Here is an 18,336-nt window from a genome sequence, read left to right as displayed (position 1 = left end):
TTCCCCTGCCTCAGGTCACTGGGCAAGAAACAGCTCTCATCCTGCCCCCTTCTGGGGATGAAAAGCTGGGCTGGGCTGAGGGAGGCACCGGCAGGTACCGTTTGTTAGCTTAGCTAATTAACATTGTACCATAAGGCAGCCTGTGCGTGCAGGCTGCTTGCTGCTAGCTCCACTGTCTGCACAGAAAACCCATGGACAGCTCCCGTTGCTCAGCAGTCAAAACACGAGGGGTACCTGGGCTCCAGCCCCTGAGTGCACATTCCTGGGCACCCACCCTCCAGCTGTGGGCTGAGAAAACAGGACAGTCTGGTATTGAGTCACCTGTTATCCAAGTGAGCAAGGTCCCCCTGGTCCCATCACCCCCTTCCCAGTGTCCTGGATGAACTTGCACATGAAAAAGCTCCTCCTACCCCTTCCAGCACATGCTGCAAAAAACAAACACACTGCACCATGGAGATACTGATATATTTGTGGTGATGTTGCATATTTAAGACAACTTTACATAATGCTTCTGACAGTTTTTGGCATTGTCCCCTACAGTAGAACCAGACCCCAGACCCTGCACAGCCCCTCTCATGCTGCATTCCTCCATAGCCCCAGAACACACTCCCTGAGGCAGTGGGTGCAGGAGGGATGGGCTGAGGCGCCAGCAGGTTATGTGCCCTCACACATCAAGATCTCCATCCCCTCTCTTTCAGAACACATTTCCTGCAGCACCAGGGTCCTTGGGGAAGCCCAGGGCTTTAGAGGAAGATGAAGGATGGCACATCGCTTTGGAGATAGCAACGCCCCAATTGGCCGAGGCTCCCAGCCACTCCAGCTCATCTCCAGCAGTTCCCCTGCCCCAGCTCTACACAGGGGCAATCCCCCTTTCTCAGGCTGCAGGCGAGATCTAAAGCATTTTCCCAGTGTGAAAACCAAATCCAGATGTCTCAATGCGGTGTTGGAGGATGGTGAGGAAGGGGGAAGCTCTTCCCTCTGGAGCTGAGGTGGGGAGCAGAAATGGCAAGGAGCAGATGGAGCCAGACAGACAGATGTCTTGCCTCTTTGCTTCTTGGCCAGGGAAGCACAGCAGACCCCAGGAACTTCTGCCAATATGGGAGAAAAGGTTGTGCCAAGGGGTCATGGCACAGGGCACCCAACTGAGCATGGCAAACTGCTGTCTTCTCTGTAGCAGGACACCAGCCCTGTGACGGCATTTTGGCAGGGGACCGGAGCGTCCTTTGCTGAGGTGGAGGCAGAGGCGGGTGTACAGCAGCCTGTTGGACTTGATCCATGAACCACACGCTCCTCCACTCGCTGTTGAACAACACACATGGGCAGCTCCAAACATTTGGCACAGTTGGGCAGCTGCCTCAGGGGGCAGGGAGCACCCCACAACCAACCCTGCCTGAAGGCAGGAGGGTGCTGCTTCCCAGTAGCCCCCCCCAGGAAATGGAGAAAGACCAAAACAGTAATAACACTAACTAAAAAAATTGTAAACAACCCAGCACCCTGCCCTGAAGTGCCAGGACACTCGGAGAACAAAGTATGGTACAGTCTGAGGGGAGATGGAGACACAAGGACTTCCAGCCAGCGCAGGGCCTTGTCTCTATTGCACTTTGCATCCTATATATTTCTATATATATTTATAAAAATACAAACTGAAGGGCTGGGATAGAAGGGAGGAGATGCAGGTCCTGGGCCAGTAGCAGCTCTGTGCACCCAGGAGGCTTTGACCCATTCTGCTTCTGCCTATCCTTAGCGCCCCCTGCCAGCCATCCCAGAGGTCCACCAGCAAGACAGGGTCTAATCCTTCAGAGATCCATCCCACGGCTCAGCATGATGCTGAGTTGATCCAGAGCCCACCTATCAACCAGCCTTAGCTCCCTCCCCCATCACTCCTCGAGGCTCCAGGTCCTGGAGTAACAAACACAGCTCCTTCAATGCTCCCACAGTCCCAGACACCCCAGCACGCTCTGCCTGGCCAGCAAATGCCCATTTTGGGGAGAAGGGGGCAAAACTAACCTCACATCTCGCTCTCTGCCCAAATACCCCATGGGAGGTTTTACCCAGCCTGGATTCCTGTTCTCTCTTCCTCGAGTGACTATGCTGCAAAGGTCATGGGGTGATGTAGTCCAGAGACACCCTCATGCTGGAGACAGGATATTCCTTGCTCCCAAGGCTGCTACCGCCCCACTGGCTGCCTCTGCTACCTCAGCCGCCCATCAGGTTTGACAGGCCCCAGTTCTGACTTGGGATCTGGGGAGAGGGAGCTCCAGGAAGTTTTGCTGCAGGTCTGCAGGGAGGTGCAAGCAGAGGGGCTGCCCATGCAGACATCTGCCACGGACCAGAAGGTGCTGATGGCATCGTCCACCCAGTCCTCCAGCTCCTTGCCCGTCAGCTGAGCTTTGTGCACAGCGTCCTCCTCTGCCTCTTCAGAGCGCGGCAGGTTGAGGATTCCCCCCAGGCCCTGGAAACTCTGCTCCATGTACTCATTGCCAGGGGGACCACCATGCAGCCAGTTGCTGTCATCTGGGCATCACAGGGAGAGAAGAGAGAGGGGATCAACAGTGCAACAACATACCAGCAGGCTGCCAGTGCCACCACCACTCTCGCAGTGGGGCTTAGCACTCTCTCCCTTTGCAATCCCAGTTCTTCTCCAGTCAAGGAGAAGGGTGCTGCTGCAGGATGACCTAACCAACCCACAAAGCTGTCCAGTGGTTTTAGGACACACATGGGAAGGGGACACCAGCAGGTAAGGATGGCTTCTTAACAGGTCATCCCCAAGGGCAAGTGTGTTGGCTGCCCACAGGGAAAGCTTCCAACCCAGCCCCAGATTCCAGAGCACCCTCACCTTTCCTGAGAGGCTGCTTGTGGTTGAAGGTCTGGGGCACCACCAGGAACTGGCTCTCCCCCAGAGGCTCCCAAAACTGGAGGAGGCGGATGGTCCAGATGCCAGGGCGCAGGGGATGATTGAGGGGGGGCTTGTACTGGGTGAACTCTGCCTCAGCATCTACTGTGATGTCGTAGGAGGCAGCAATGATGTAGGTGGGGTCAATCCACACGACGGTGGCTGTCAGGTTGGGGCCTCGTGACCACTTCTGCATGGCCACTGGCTCATCAAAAGGCCCCATCAAACCTCCAAAATTGCGGAAGAGTCTTTCCTTGGGGTCCCACTCTGTTCCCACCTGGAGAGACAGAAGGCACCATCAGTGGGAGACTGGGCAGGGAGACAATGTCAGCTCAGGTTTTGTATTTCATGTCCTTGAACCAGGGAAAGCATAAACTTCGCACCCCAGAGTGATGCACACCCCACCCTCCACAGCTCTGCCTGCCTTCAATATGCCAGCACTAACCCAGCTGTGTGATGCCTTCTGAAGATGCTGGGCACTAGAGCCTCAGCTTCCCCGCTAAAAAATCTTCAGGCCTTCTCCCCACTAATCAGCTCCACTTTACACACAGATGCAAAACTCCTGGACAAAGGTTTGTTGCCAGACTCAACAGCAGCACCATGTCCCTGTGTCCGCAGAGCATGCAGGTTGGGAAGGAAGGGCAGCATGGTGCAGGAGGAAAGCAGGCACTGTGAGAGACACTGGCCCTCTTTACCTCAAGGTTTTGTAAGCGGTTTGCCTGCCCTCCATGACCTGCCAGTTTCAGAGCTCCTTGGGGCATCATCCACACCTCCAGTAACTCTGCCTGCCCAGTTGCTGAATTCTGCACTTCCTGCATCACCAGGTAACCCTGGAAACGGTCGTCATAGAAATATAAGTGCACACTGGATGGGAAGCCCTGGGGCTCAAATCTGGAGAGAGAGACAGACAGAGAGGTTGCACATCTGAGCATCCTCTCAGCATGAGATGCAGGCCACCACTCAGAGCCTGGCTTCAGCCCACAAAAAATACCCCACCTGCAGAGCTTGTCGGCCTTCACTGCCGGTGTGGCTGCAGCTTTGTGGAGCCCCAGCCTGGAGAAGGCTGTGTAAAAGGTGAGGGTGACATCACTGAGGCCACTGAGCCCATCAACACGGTCGTAGACATTCTCCCAGTATGCCTTCAAGGCTGGTGTGTTGGGGGGGTAGCTGCCATAGAGGTGTGTGTCCAGGATCTCCAGCACCTCCTGATTCACTGTCGACTCAAATTTGCGGGCAAAGAAGGTGGGTCTGGAGAGTTGCTGCAAGAGCACAGAGATGTCTAACAGTGTTGTCTGCACCCAGTGTGCCCTCCCACCTGAGCAGGGCAGCTGGGAAGGAGATAGACCAGGAAGAAACATGCTGGGACCCATCCTGCCCCCTTTGAGGGCACAGACTAAGCATCAGCAAAGCACAGCCAACCTTTACATGGGAATCTCTATGACAGGATCAGTGGGAGCACACAGTATACCTACTGGTAGTGCATATGGGTTCCCATCTCTCCCACTGCCTCCCCCTGTCTGTGCTCACAAGCTGCCACATGTGATCTAGTTCCTTCACTGCAATCCCTGTTCAGATGGGTGCCCATTCTACAGAGAGCTGCTGAAGAGCCCTGGCCATGTAGCACAGCTTGCAGCATCAGAGCCCCACACTATTTAAGTCCCAGACTGATCAAAAATCCTGCCAACTTCTCTTTTTCGGTGCATCTCCCCCAAACCCTCCTTCTTCAGTCTACATTCCTATGCACTCAGAGCACAGGCTGTCACCAGGTCATTTTGGCCTGCCAAAAAAGAACAGGGTTCCAAAGCGGTTTTACTGAAAAGGTATTTGCAGGGGAAGAATAGGAGAGAAAGTATGGGAAGAAGAGCAACACTGCAAGCAAAAGCCTGGCTGCTAGGAAGGACAGATAGTGTAATCCCTCTGCCTGTGTTTACAGCCACATCTGTGCTGAGCCCCAAGGCAGGTGGGGAACCGCTCCTGCTCCTGCAGGGCTGGGGTGAGACTCAAGGGGCATGCACAACAGCTGGCACAGCACCCAGGGGTGCACCTGCAGGGCAGCTTGGAGAGAAAAAGACAGGAGGGGAGAGAGCAGGATAAAGGAGGATGTTTTTCACCTGTAGCCGGAGGAAGTCCTGGGGTTTGAAGTCATTTGGGGAGCACCCACACCAGTCGACTATGTGTTTATATTGGCACTTACAGCCCAGCTTCCGGTTCCAGTTGGTCACGCGGAGGTTGTTATCAACCAGGGTGTCACAGGCGTGACTGTTCTCCAGGACCGTGTGGAAGAAGGACTGCACAGCAGAGAAGAGACAGGACACTTGGTGGAGAACAGGGGGATTAATGGAGATTCACCTGCCCTCACTGACAGAGAAACAGGACAGACCTTCACAGCTTCAGAACAGAAACCCATCCCTGTTCCCAGCACAGGCAGTATGGGAGGGACTAGGTTGTTGTGCCCACACTGGTCCTTATCTGGCCAGAAGGGTGTCTGGACCTAAAGCAGGGCTGGATATAAACATGACCCTTGGCATGTCTGCTCCTCCCTGCCCTCTTTCATACCTTGGTCTGGACAAAGGAGAGGCACAGAACTCTCTAAGCAGAACCAGCAACACCCTTCACAGCTACTCAGGGTGGGGATAAATTGGGACAGAGATGTGAAGTACAGTAGGAAAAAAATTCAGCCTGAACCCTGCAGCCAGCACCCACCTCAGCTGGCAGGAGCGTGTAGGTGTAGAACTGGCGCAGCTGGGACACCAGCTGGTCATCAGTGTACACCACATACTCCACGAAGCTTCGTGTCAGCGAGAACCAATCAGAGCCACCATCCACCACGATGCCCTCAGGGATGTGGCGCTCGCCTAGTCGCCACATGTGGGAGTCACACTCGTGGAACAGGCGGTCCAGGCCCTGCTTCTTGATAAACCTGGGACAGGACAAGGATGAAGGGTTAGAAATGTCACTCATTTTGCTGGATGCATTCCCTCTGCCTCGGCTGTTTCAGTTCTTTTCTGAAGTCTCGTTTCTCTGCTCCGCTGGCTGAGCTTTGTCTGGGGTTACCTGGCATTGTCTCGCCCGTGAGACTTCAGGAAGTTCTTATCTCGGTATTTGGACAGGAACATCACCAGCTCCTCGTTGGTCCTGAAGTGCAAAGTACAAAGCATTGAATCAGCCCAGTAAACGTTCACATGGCAAGAGCCATCAGACAAGGAGCCTAAAGCTGCTCAGTGGGTGCTGACCAAACCCATGACCTGCTGCTGAGGACAGGCAAAGCATCTCTGCTGCCCAGTGTCTCACATGTGCATTCCTGTGCAACACCCAGACTGCTGGAAAAAGAAAAAACAGCTTCCATGGCACTGGCTAGGCTCCCCTCCAAAGACGGGACCAGGCTGGCCCTGGAGCATCACTGCCAGCACTTGGGTGTAATCTCCAACCCTATCTTCATTCAGCTCCCAGATCCTCCCTGCCCCTCCCGAAGCTGCTGCAGCCTCACACAGCATGAACATCAGCACCCTCCACTGCTCCAGCAAGGTTTCTCACCTTGTGGGATAGTCAGTGGCACTCAGGTTGATGAAGAAGTCCCAGGGCCACTCAGCAAGTTCCAGCAGGTCTTTCATGCTACGCAGGTACATCTTCAGCAGACTGGCACCTCCCCAGATGGTCACCATGCGCCAGGGTGTTACACGGATGTTGGGGTAATGCTGGGCCAGCTCCACTGCCTCTCGATGAAGGTAGTTGGAGCGCTGCCAAGGAACACACCTCATGCTCAACAGAGAGCTCACCTTCCCAGGGGGTGCATGCCCTCTTTGCCACCTGAATGCCACCCCTTACAACAGCTTCCACAGATAGGGAAGCAGCAAGACAACACTGCTCTGTGCAGAGGGATAGAGGCTGCTTTGCTAGCTTGCAGAAACTGGGCTGGGAGGGTCGCAGCTCCATGAACAGCAAGGACAAACCCTGCCCAGTGACCTCCTCCACCCACACCCCAGCTCTGCACTCCGTCCCATTGACCCAACCTGTTAATGCCCCCACTCCTCTTGCCTCTGCCACACACCTTGTCAACATGGATGTAGAAGAAGTGCTGCTGGTGGTACACAGCCTTGATGAGCCGCTTCAGCTGGCGAATGGCCCTGCCGTGCACAACCAGCATGTAGGCAATGCGCACAGGCTTGCTGGGGGGCACCTGCTGCAGCTGGCTCTCATCCCACTGGATGACAGGGCTGACCTTGCCTGCACAGGGAGGGAGAGCTTAGTCAGCCATACCCAACCTCAGCATCCACCACCCTGAGCTCCTGATAAATCAGAGAAACCTGAGCAAGGCAGAGGACAGCAGGGAAGAGCTCAGCCTCAAGCAACCCCCATCACGCTGCAGTGCCAGTGCATGGTGGCACGTGCAGCCCCTTGTGTTAAATTGACAGGATTGCCTTTGTAAAGAGGTGGGGGTCTTTCTCTAGCCCACCAATACACAAGATGCAGCTGGGCCTGGGTCTGACCTCTGCAGGCACTCCTCCTCAAGGAGGATGGTAGTTTTGATTGGATTACAGTGGCAGTGGTAATCTCAGAATCTGTAACAGATTGATGCTGCTTCTACCAGGTTGGAGACAAGTTGGTGACATAAGGAAGGTGTCCCTCACATCTGGATGGAATATTTCTGATGGCCAGAATTCCTGGAAGCCTCCCAGCAGGACTCACCCAAGAGCTGGCAGTGGCGAGGCACGGACTGGGGCATGAGGTTGCCTGCCCGGTGCTGACACACCACGTTGGCGATCTCCTGTTGGCACTGCTTGCTGCTGGCCCGAGCCAGTGCTGAGAGGGCATCTTTCCCTGTGATTTCACATTTTGGGGTAAAACTGTTCTCGGTGGGCTGAGGAGCCCCCTCCACGCTGCCTGTGTCGCCCTGCTGGAAGATGGCCAGCTGGGCCTCCCTGTGCATCTCTGACAGGTTCCTGCGGCTGGAGGAGTCCAGCAGGGCTGGCAGCCTCCACCCTGGCTTGTGTCTTGCTGTGACAGCTCTCATCACCTTGGACACCATCGCCCCAGGGCTGTCCGGCCGGCCCCGCCACCGCCCATGCTTCCGGCTGGTGCTGCCTCTGCGCCCGGCAGAGCTGTCCGAGTCCTTGGAGCTGTCGCTGCTCTCAGGCAACCTGCTTTTTTTCTGCTGCTCCTGTTCCATTTGCAGGCAGATGCAGAAAAGAGGACAGACAGCATTAGCTTGGGCCTACCTTCCCTTAGCTCTGCCAACACACTTCCTGGGGCATCCCTGTTCCCAGAGCTTGATGCTCCCAGGTCTCATGTTGCTCAGTGCTGCAACACGAGTGAGCAGCTGTCCAAGTCCTTGCTCTGAAAGCAGTCACTGTGCAGCAAAGGACATTACACCACCCCTCTGCTACCTAACCCCCCAGACTTAACACTCTACAGCACCTCTCTGCATGGTCTTATGTCCCCTCACAGGGACAGCTGCCTGGATGTCAGCAAGGGAGGCCTTGATTTGCAGACTCCACCACTGCAGCACCTAAGGCAGACAAAGGCCTCTGCCAGGTCAGTTGCTTGCATCAGCCACTCTCAGGAGTCCGGCATCAGCAGGGGCATTCCAGGCAGTGGAGGCAAGCAAAGGGCTGCTCTGGCTGGAGGTGAGGAGACAGGAGTCAAATGGAGGCCATGTCCATGCTGCAAGTCCAAGCAGGGTCCCAGGTGGCTGCCGCTGTACTCTCTGGGGCTAAACATCACTGGGAAAGTATTGAATGAGGTCCTGCCTGTGATCCCTTCCCCGGGCCCCAGTCTCCCATGCTGGGCTGGCGCATGCGCTGCGACTGCCAGCTTCTCTAGCAAACTCTCCTGCAGAGCCCAGTGGCCATATGAAGGGAGCTGTTAATTGTGCTTTGTTACCTCTGCCAGACTAGCCAATGAACAAAAATGAGTCAGCCTTGGGGAGAGAGGGGTTGGGAAGTTCGGATGCCTGCAAGAGCCATGCTCATAGGAAAGCACTTTCCCAGCGAGTCGTGCACATAGGGCCAGAGCTGTATGCCCCCAGCACACTTCTGCCTGCTCCAGTCAGGCCCCCCAGGGCTCTCTCAAAATGCACTCAAAATGCTCTCTGCACAGCCACTGGGCTGGACAGCACGAGGCACATCAGGGACTACTCTTAGGCAGTGGTTATCTTCCAAGGATGGGCAGGTGCTTCACAAAAACACCAGCACCAAATTAGCCCCCTGCACAAGTCCTCTCATGAGTGTCACTGCTGGGAAGACCAAGGCCAGGAGAAATCACACCGTGCAATGGGTAGAAAGCATCTGGCAAGACCTGCCTGCTCCAGCATCCCTTAACTACCCATGTTAGGGTGGCACAGCCTGAAAACCATGGCTAGCCAGGACGGGACCACGCCAAAACTTTTAACTTCGAAGAGGCTAGCATCAGCAAGGATCAGCTGAGCCCCTTCTGCTCAGACAGGTGTCACAGGCAGCCCAAGACAGGCAGCAGAGCATTCATTTGTCACCACGCAGGACCATCTGCTCAAGAATTATAAACCTGTTTTCTCTGCTGAGCATCACAGGAGTAGGGAGGGAATCTTTTCCAAGGGCTTATCCCCATTCCTGTAGGAAGAGATTCATCGTCCCCACTCAAAGCCTCCACTCCCCAACACACCCGGCTCAGAGGACAGCCTCCATGCCATGCCCACCCTCAGAGAACAGTCCTGTTTATCCCCTACAAGGAGCAGGAGCACAGGCAGCTGCCTTCCCCAGCCAGGCAGTCATCAGAAGCACCACCAGCCTTTCCAGAGCTGCCAGTTAACCAACTCAATAGCTTCATATTGCTGCACCACAGCAGAGTGATCCTTCACCCTAGCCTGCAAAGAAACAGCTCTAGCCATGTTACTCTGATATATTTAAGACTCATATGCAGGACTTTTGCAACTTCTCCTTGCTGCCAACACATGTAGATGATTCCAGGCACCAGCCAGAAGTCATTTCTCCCATCCTGGGTCCCCTGATATGACATAACTGTCCCCAGAGAATCACAGAGCTGTAGGTCAGGTATCTACCTGCAGCCCACTCCCAGCATAGGTCTGACTGTGATGACATCTCCGAGCTCTCCATTGTGAGGAGCAGAGTTGACACCCTGCAGGACTGCCCCTTAAGCTGACTGACTGGTGCCTGCCACATACAAAAGTACTGCCAACACTTTCTCTAGTCACCAGAGGAACTCGGACGCTTGACTGCCAGTTGCAACAGCAGAGCCTCAAACCTCGCAAGTCAAACGGCTAGAGACAGCCCCTAAAAATAAGCCTTTGCAGGGAAAAACAAAAACCAAGGGACAACAGCAAAGCTGAAAGATGCTACATAGGAAGCTTCTCTGGCAGCCACAGCACACTGAGTACACCAACACACAGGCTCCAGAGAGGCAGCACCTCCTGCCTGGAAGGAGAGAGGCAGGAGGCAAAGTGGGGGAAGGAACATGACTGGGTTCTGAAAATCCACAAAGACACTTTGTGTTTTCCTGTTGCCATCCACTGCAGATCTAGTGATCCAGGAAGCTCCTACACTCATTCAGCAGCTGTCAGTGTCATCACAACAGAGGCAGGATCGCTTTGGTTCCTTGGGCTCTCATCTTTGTGTGCAGAAAGGCTTGTGCTGTTGGCAACAGGGATGCTGTCATTGAATGGCTAAGCACTGGCAGGATTTTCCTCTCCCCTTGGTCAGCCTGGACAGAGATTGTGGTGTTTGATCCTAGTGGAACAAGATAATCTGGCTTCATGGAGGTAGGAAACTCCATGTCGACCTGGGTAGATGGAGGCTGATTCAGCTTCTGCTGGTCTGCATGCCCTAAAGCATCTCCTCAGGAGCCTGCAGGACCCTGAAATTGGGCTCAGAAAGACAAGTGACATAATCCAAGTGGCACAGCCTTCTCAAGGAGGCTTGGGCTGGTAGGTCTGATGTAGCTGAAGTCAGTTACAGGCAAGTGAGCAGTTGGTGCTGCTAGAGCGTGAAGGGTTTGCAGCTTGCTCTGGTGAAGGGCGAGGATCCTCAACCAGTCTCTGTTCAGCTCCCACCAGGCATGGAGCCTGCCAAGGAGGGGAAGCTCTTCCTGCCCCCATGAAGGGATCAAAAGAAAACCAGCAGGCTTTGAAGAACTGAGCAGGTCAGAAAAGGGTACTGCCAGTGGCAGAGACCAGAGCAGCCCTTTTGGAGACACCTTGGCAGCACAGGCAGCTGCAAATGCCTCAGACAAAGATGCTGGAGGGGCACGCAAGCTCGCCCAACTCAGAGGCTCCACAGCATTTGCAGGACTCAAGTCTGCCCTTCTCTCTCTACAGCAACCATTCTTGGTGGGGATGAACCAGGTTAGAGCTGTGTCCATTAGGGGGAAGAAGACATTTACTCTGAGATTCCAAGGTTGCCCAAATCCTTCCAAACTTGCAAGGTAAGGCTGTCCCAGGAGGATTTCTCCAGCTTTACCAGAAATGCCCCAGGGAAATGGTGTCTCCTTCAGGTCTGAAAAAAACCAGAAGTTGCAGGAGGGCACAGAAACCAAGAATGTTGCTATTTTAGAAGAAATAAGGGTTAATTGGACTTTACCCAGCTTACTAATGGGTTTGGGCTGCCTGTAAAGTTCAGCATGGTTTTTGCTCATCCCCAAGCCCTGGAGTCAAGGCAACTCGTGGTAAGCCATCCCTTCTCCAGGTGAGGGGACCGACAGGCAAACCTGTGAGCTCAGTTTTAGGAAGACACACGGAGAAACCAGGCAAAATGAGCCAACATGGGAGGCTATACAGGGCAGGAGCAGAGTACAGTAGACAAGCAGTGCAGGATAGTGCACAGGGAAGGGGAAGCTGTGACTGGTGAAGTGATTTGATCAAGAAGAAGGGGCAGCCAAGCACACCAGATCAGTCAGATCAGTCTTCTGTCACACTCCCAGTGCCTCTGGATAACAGGCAAATTCATGTCCCCTCTCCTTGAGGCATTTATTCCCCAGTTGTATTTTGGTGGTACAGCAGCATGTGAGGCTGCCCATGGCTGTTCCCAGCGGCCCAGGAGGAGACCTGAGGCTGGGAATTCATCTGCTGAGTGAGTGGTTGCCTTAGAGACCATCTCCACTGCAAGGGGCTCTCAGGGAATTCTTTCTAGTTTTGTGAAAAGTTCTGCTGACCAGAGTGTCACTCTCCACACCAGGGAAGCACCCTGTGATTGAGAGGATGAGCTTTTGTCCCTCGAGATCCCCATCTCTCACCTCACAGCCATCTACTCTGTTCTGCCACAGCTACCATGCTAAACCCATGCCTGTCTCCACAGAACTCAGAGCTCTTGCTGCACAGCATCCCTGCAAAATGTCACTTCACCACCTGGGGCTTGTTGGCAGGCTGTGGGGAATCTCTACAGCCCTAGGACCACAAGGCTCTTGCTCGAGATGAGGGGCTGTGGTGCCACACAGACATTTGAAAGTGGCAGCAACGTGCTACAGAGGCCTAGGCTCTTCTTGGTAGCTGTTCCATGTCTGACCTTGGGCATGTCTGACCTTCACCAGCCCATGCCTCAGTTTCCCCACATTGTTTTGGTATAAAGACAATGGATGACTGCAAAAGGACCTTGTACCCTCACACTTCACTGGGATACCTCAGACCTACTATACCTTACCTGCCACAAACTTTCTGAGCTGCTGTACATGCTCTCTACAGCTCTCTGAACTACGCTATGTTTTCATATTTTCTGGCTTCAGTGTCACTGACTCCAGCTTCCCACAACATCCCCCAAAACACAGAGAAGCTCGATCCCTGTCAACCCCCCACCGTTCTCTGGCTCATGCCAGACCTCCACCGACACTCCTTGGGCCACAGCAATCTGCTTCTCAGGTGCTGTGACCCCACACTGCTGCACCTGGAGCCCCTTCACAGTCCACCGCCCGCTGTCTGCCCCACGGTCACCGCTGCCCTCCAGCTACGAGCCCTGCAGGAACCCCCGGCTCAGAAGACCCCGTCCTGGACAAGGGCCTCTCCAGACCCACAGAGACAGCCCGGGAGGGATGACGGCAGACCCCCTTCATGTCCCTTCCCAACTCCAGAGCGACGAGGACATGCCAGCTCTTTGGGCACGGCTTCCCCAAAGACCCCGATGCAAGGGCCCCTCCCCCGCCAGCGTCCCCTCCCAGGACCACTCTGCTATGATCCCCCCCGACCCCTGCCCACCCCAAGCCCCGCACCACCTCTCCTGCCTCCCACATTGATCTCAGCCCTTCACTGTCCCTGCCCCTCCGTCCCAGGCCCTCCATGGCTCCCCAAAACCCCACAAGCCCCTTTAGCATCCCGTCTACGTCCCTCGGCTCTCCCCGTACCCTCCCCATCCGTTTTGCCCCCGCCGGCAGGCCCCGAGCCGCCGGTCCGGCCTGCCCCACAGCGCTACCTCGACCGGACCCTCCTCGTCGAGGCCGGCGGAGGTCCAGAGGACGAGTCCCTGGAGCAAGAGTATCGCAAGGGCCGTGGCTACCGCCACCCGGTACCGCCGTGCCAGCTTCCGCGCCCGCCCGCTGGCCACCATCGTCACGGCGGCAGCGCCGCGGCAGAGGGCGCGCTCCGCCTGCGCGCGCCTCCCGCGTGCACGTCCCGGCGGGGCGGGGCCCTGCCGGGGGACGCGCGCGCGCGGGGGGCGTGGCCGTGTGTGAGAGCGTCAGCGAGTCTGGCGCCGCGTTCCGCGGCTCTTGGCCAGCCGGGAGCCCCAGGGGAAGGGAACTCCGGCATGCAGGGGGTTAATGCAGAGGGCTTCCTGAAAAATAGCTTTGGGGTTTTGTTTCGGTCTTGTTTTTAAGGTTGTCTCACTCTTTCTTTTGTTTTCTTTCCTTTTTTTTCAGGGAGCTTAACTGCTTTGCTTGACGACAAGTTGCAGATCTGTATTCAGCCTCAGCCACAAACCCTGACACAGAGTGGGATGCTTTGGTACCAGAATGTGAAGCTGTTGGAAACCAAATTCCTCACTGCGAGTGGCTCAGAAACGAATTTCCTTCGGCAGATGGGGGCAAGAGTGTCACTGTGGTAAGCCGCTGCAACGCGCAGCCTTGGGGACTCTGACCACCTTTACCTTCCCACTTAGGGCTTGCTTGGAGGAAATTAACTTCTCCCTAGGCTTGGTGTCTGCTGCTCTGCGACTCTTGGCCCCTGTGGGTCTCCTGCTCTGCAAAGAGTTTGGCCAGACAAGGTGCAGCAGGTTTGTAATATTTGGTTTTGTTCCCAAATGCTGAGCTTTGAGTTACGACTGTGACACTCAGGTGGTTGAAAAAGTACTAGTTGGTATAACAACAAAAGAAGAAAGAAGAATAATTTGTCATAAAAATACAGCTCCTGTAGGATTTCAAGTTCCTACTTAACACAAAGTAGTTTGTGGTTTTGTATTTGGTTTGTTTGCTGGTTTTTTTTTTTTCCCTTGCTGTGCTGCAAAGCTTTTGATGAGAATTTATGGGTATTAAATACAGCCAGAGCAAGCCTCTAACTGCCCTGGGAATGCAGTGAAAACCTTTTGGAAATTAGAACAAAGTGAGAAACTTTTCAGTTAAAGAAAAAAGCAAGCAAGCAAGCAGTGGCCTTTGTCAATTCATGTAGCTTTTATTGCAAAAGCCTCTATCTAAGCACATTTAGGGTTTTTTTCAGTGACTCAGTGCAATTCCTCCATGCAACCCAGCCCATGAAATAGACACAGCTGGCAGTATAAATGCTACCTAAGCTACCCAAAACACCTTCCTGCCTTCCAAACCAGTCCTCTGTCCTTCCCTCATCATGGTTGAGCAGGACTGGTCCTTCTTAGCTTATGCTTCCCCCCTCCATTTATCTTCATTTCTTGCCCTTTTCCTTTGTCCAGGCTTGTCTTGATCACAACTACTTTATATGGCAGCAAGCCAGGATAGGGAGCCTGGCAAAATGTGCTGCTCAAGAGATTGGAGAGAGGAAGGTAATGGTTGTCTCAGCCCAGAAAAGCATCTAAGGAAGTAATCCATGGGAGGATTGTGGTCATCTAAGCCAGTACTCTCTGCTTTGAAGAGTTAAGACACAGCATTCTTTTCACATCCTGAAAAATGATTTAATCTATAGCTGTTTATTCCTCTTTGAGGCTTTAATCGCTGCTCCTGCTTGTAGCTAAGTATAACATTTGAGCAAATTTTTACCTCAAATGACAGACTTCAGAGTAAGTCAGAATTTGTGTCTTTTCTGACTAGTGTAGCATTCTGAATCTTCCCCTGTACAATCTTATTATATGCTCACCATGTTCCTTTCTCCCTTCTACCCAACTACCTGAGCCTGGGTAGAAAAACTCACTAGAAGATATAAAACCAAAAGTTTTCAAAGTCTGAAACCAGGTTATTTATACAATTGAAACTGTTGTGTTTGGAGGATGTCCCTGCTCACTGGGGGGGTTTGGACTAGATGACCTTTGGAAGTCCTTTCCAATCCAACCCATTCTGTGATTCCTTTCAGGGAGCTGCAGAGAGTAATGAGGTCTCCCTTCAGCCTCCTTTTCTCCAGGCTAAACAACCCAGCTCCCTCAGCTGCTCCTCAGCCCACTTCTCCAGACCCTTCCCCATTATGAACAACATGATTTACAAGCAGAGCATGGAAAGTAGTTTGTTGGCTAAAGAAGATAGAAATATATTGTAGGACTAGGGATATAATCCCATGCTCCTTATTGGAGTGTTTAAGTTGTCCTTTAGTAATAAATACTTCTACAACAAATTTTAGGTAGCTCATATCTGAGCAGAAAGAGCTTTTGGTTGAAGCAGATGGAGCCTGGGTAGTGAAAATGTTTTACAGCTTTCAGGATAAAAGAAAGCTTGACCTCATCATGGAGGTCTTACCTGGAGGTAAGCTGTTTGCTGACAGAGGACGTTGGATTTGTAGATCCTGGCAGCAATAGTTTTCCAAAGAGGAGCTCTAAGGCCAGCTGCAAGGTTAGGTTTGGATTCTCCTGGGGTTTCACACAGAATGAGCTTTTTTCCCCCTCTGCATTTACCACCATGAAACATAACCACAGTGGAGAGATTTTAGTGTCTGCTCTTTATGAAATTTGTCTTGTGATTTATAAGAAGTAATTCTCACTTTCCAACCTGCCCCTCTTCAGAGCTGATTGATAAGTGAATGCATTTTCTACATAGGCTTTATTGATTTTTTTCCTCCTTTCCTTCCTTATTTCTGAAAAGAAGCAGTGAGGGGGAAGAAATGGTCTGTAAATGAGGCACAAAAGCAGAGATTATTGAATGATGAGAGCAGACTCAAGGGGCCTCCAGGTAAAAATAGTATAATTAGCATAATATCATCTGACTAAACAGCTCCTGCTCCACCACCACCAGTTTTACACCCATCCCAGAGCCAGGGCCAAGATCCTCACCAGCCAAGATACCACACAGAAGAGCTCAGCCCCAGTAAGGAGACCCAACCAGCACCCGTAGATGATACTGGAGTAGTCATCAATCCTGTTCCTAACAACCAGGGGGCCACGAGGCCCCCTGGCCTTTGTTGTCACCATCACCCAGTGTACACCATGGGCACTCACCAGAGATGAGAGAAGGATCCCTCAGCCCAGAGGGGCTCAGCCTGGGGCTTCTGCCTTTCCTGAGGGGGGTTAAAAAGGGGAGTGGGTGGGGTGGGCCAAGTGGCCACTCCTGGAGTAGGAGGAGACTCCAGGTACTCTGGGATTTGGGGGAAAAAGGGGGGAAATGGGGTGGGTGAGGGACTTTTAGGGTGTCAGGATTGGGGGGAATGGAAAAAAAAAGAAATGGGTAGATTCAGATTGGGTGTTAGGAAGAAATTCTTCACCATGAGGGTGGTGAGTCACTGGAACAGGTTGCCCAAGGAGGTGGTGGAAGCCTCATTCTTGGGAGATTTTAAGGCCAGGCTGGATGTGGCTCTGGACAACCTGATCTAGTATGAGGTGTCCCTGCCCATGGCAGGGTGGTTGGAGTACAATAGAATAGAATAGAATTAAACAGGTTGGAAAAGACCTTTGAGGTCATCAAGTCCAACCTATCACCCAACACTATCTAATCAACTAAACCATGGCACCAAGTGCCTCATCCAGTCTCTTCTTAAACACCTCCAGTGATGGTGCCTCCACCACCTCCCTGGGCAGCACATTCCAATGGCCAGTCTCTCTTTCTGTGAAGAACTTCTTAACATCCAGCCTAAACCTCCCCTGGCACAGCTTGAGACATGTTTCCATCTGTGTCCACCAAGGAGTGGAGGTTGTCCTTGCCCCTCCTCTTGCCAGTAATACATTTGTAAAAACATTTTATGTTGTCCTTCACAGCAGTGGCCAGTCTAAGCTCTAAATGGGCTTTTGCCTCTCTAATTTTTTTCCTACATGACTTACCAACATCCTTAAATATTTCATGGGTAACGTCTCCTTCCTTCCAAAGATGATACATCCTCTTTTTTTCCCTTAATTCACTCAGAAGTTCATTGCCCATCCAGGCTGGCTGTCTGCCCTGGCGGCTCATCTTCCAGCACATTGGCACAGCCTGTTCCTGAGCCTTAAAGAATTCTTTCTTGAAGTAGGTCCAGCCCTCCTGGACCCCTTTGTTTTTAAAGGCTTCCAGCTCCTCTTGTTTGTTATCCATACTGCATGCACTTCAGCTGGGCTGCTGGTTTCACCCCTGACTCCAGCTTACCACCCTCAGACTCCTGTCTGGGGGGGACTGGTTTCAGCCCCTTCCCTCTTCAACTGGATGATCCTTGAGGTCCCCTCCAACCCCAACAATTCTATGATTCTAAAACAATTTTGCAGGGGGTGAATCAAAAGGAGTGGGGGGGATTCTGGGTGGACTGATTCTGCCATGTGGTGCAGGGGGATGATGCAGCAGAGGAGGAGGTGAGCGAGGGATGGGGGCACTCCCCCCCCCAATGCTGAAAATCCTCGGTGGGGAATCATAAAATATTTCAAACCTCTCATTTTCATCTAGATAGTGAAGAATTGTATTAATTGATATGTAAAAAAGATGTTGAAATGACTCCCCCTGTAGTTCCTCTGTTTTTTAATAGCTTTTAGAATTAAGGGGGGGAAAAAAGTCACATAGGGGCTTGAAATATAAATATAGCCCGTGTCTATCCAAATTAAAAATAGTGGCTTGTATGTGTTGTGCTTTTTAATTTAAATAGAAAACATTCTGAACAGGGCCAAGCCGAGCGGCTCCCCCGCGCCCAGGGAGTTGCTCAGTGCTGCCACCGCGTGCGCAACGCTCGGCACTGCAGCTGTGCAGCGGCATGTGCCGCCCCGTGGGCGCTCGGTGCTGCCGCCTGTCTGCGTCGAATGCTGGAAGTGCTCGAAAATTCTTCGTGGAGAGAGGGGAGGAGGGAGAGGAAGAGGGAGAGAGAGGGAGAGGAAGAGGGAGAGAGAGGGAGAGGAAGAGGGAGAGAGAGGGAGAGGAAGAGGGAGAGAGAGGGAGAGGAAGAGGGAGAGAGAGGGAGAGGAAGAGGGAGAGAG

At 53.1% G+C, this 18,336-nt stretch overlaps 1 protein-coding gene across 2 annotated transcripts; it reads right to left on the bottom strand.

The window, feature by feature from the left end:
• Window positions 1-821: 821 nt before the first annotated feature.
• Window positions 822-13,452, bottom strand: XYLT2 (xylosyltransferase 2). 2 transcript variants are annotated; one of them, XR_008462771.1, is made up of 12 exons: window positions 13,279-13,452; window positions 7,580-8,051; window positions 6,942-7,117; window positions 6,428-6,630; window positions 5,948-6,028; window positions 5,597-5,813; window positions 5,005-5,181; window positions 3,890-4,152; window positions 3,589-3,784; window positions 2,837-3,170; window positions 2,008-2,514; window positions 822-1,299 (listed from the first exon to the last, which is right to left on the bottom strand). XR_008462771.1 is itself a non-coding variant. In XM_054171136.1 (11 exons), the coding sequence occupies exons 1-11, from the start codon at window positions 13,411-13,413 to the stop codon at window positions 2,192-2,194; spliced, it is 2,577 nt and encodes an 858-aa protein (XP_054027111.1). In that variant the 5' UTR covers window positions 13,414-13,452; the 3' UTR covers window positions 1,920-2,191. The 2 variants fall into 2 exon arrangements, 1 of the variants encoding a protein (XP_054027111.1); XM_054171136.1 differs by lacking the exon at window positions 822-1,299 and having other exon boundaries at window positions 1,920-2,514.
• Window positions 13,453-18,336: the final 4,884 nt, after the last annotated feature.

The sequence above is a fragment of the Dryobates pubescens genome, chromosome 20 (genome assembly GCF_014839835.1).
Source record: "Dryobates pubescens isolate bDryPub1 chromosome 20, bDryPub1.pri, whole genome shotgun sequence".
Taxonomy (NCBI): domain Eukaryota; kingdom Metazoa; phylum Chordata; class Aves; order Piciformes; family Picidae; genus Dryobates; species Dryobates pubescens.
The sequence above is the reverse complement of the archived record's forward strand: the minus strand, read 5'-3'. Positions and strand labels throughout refer to the sequence as shown.

What these genes read in the sequence shown, in the direction of transcription:
- XYLT2 (XM_054171136.1), bottom strand. Translation starts at nt 13,413, where the DNA reads ATGGTGGCCAGCGGGCGGGCGCGGAAGCTGGCACGGCGGTACCGGGTG. An exon ending in AGGACTTCCTCCGGCTACAG is followed by an intron (nt 4,153 to 5,004) that starts GTGAAAAACATC and finishes GTGCTCTTGCAG; the next exon opens with CAACTCTCCAGACCCACCTT. An exon ending in CAAGCAGCCTCTCAGGAAAG is followed by an intron (nt 2,515 to 2,836) that starts GTGAGGGTGCTC and finishes TGTGATGCCCAG; the next exon opens with ATGACAGCAACTGGCTGCAT.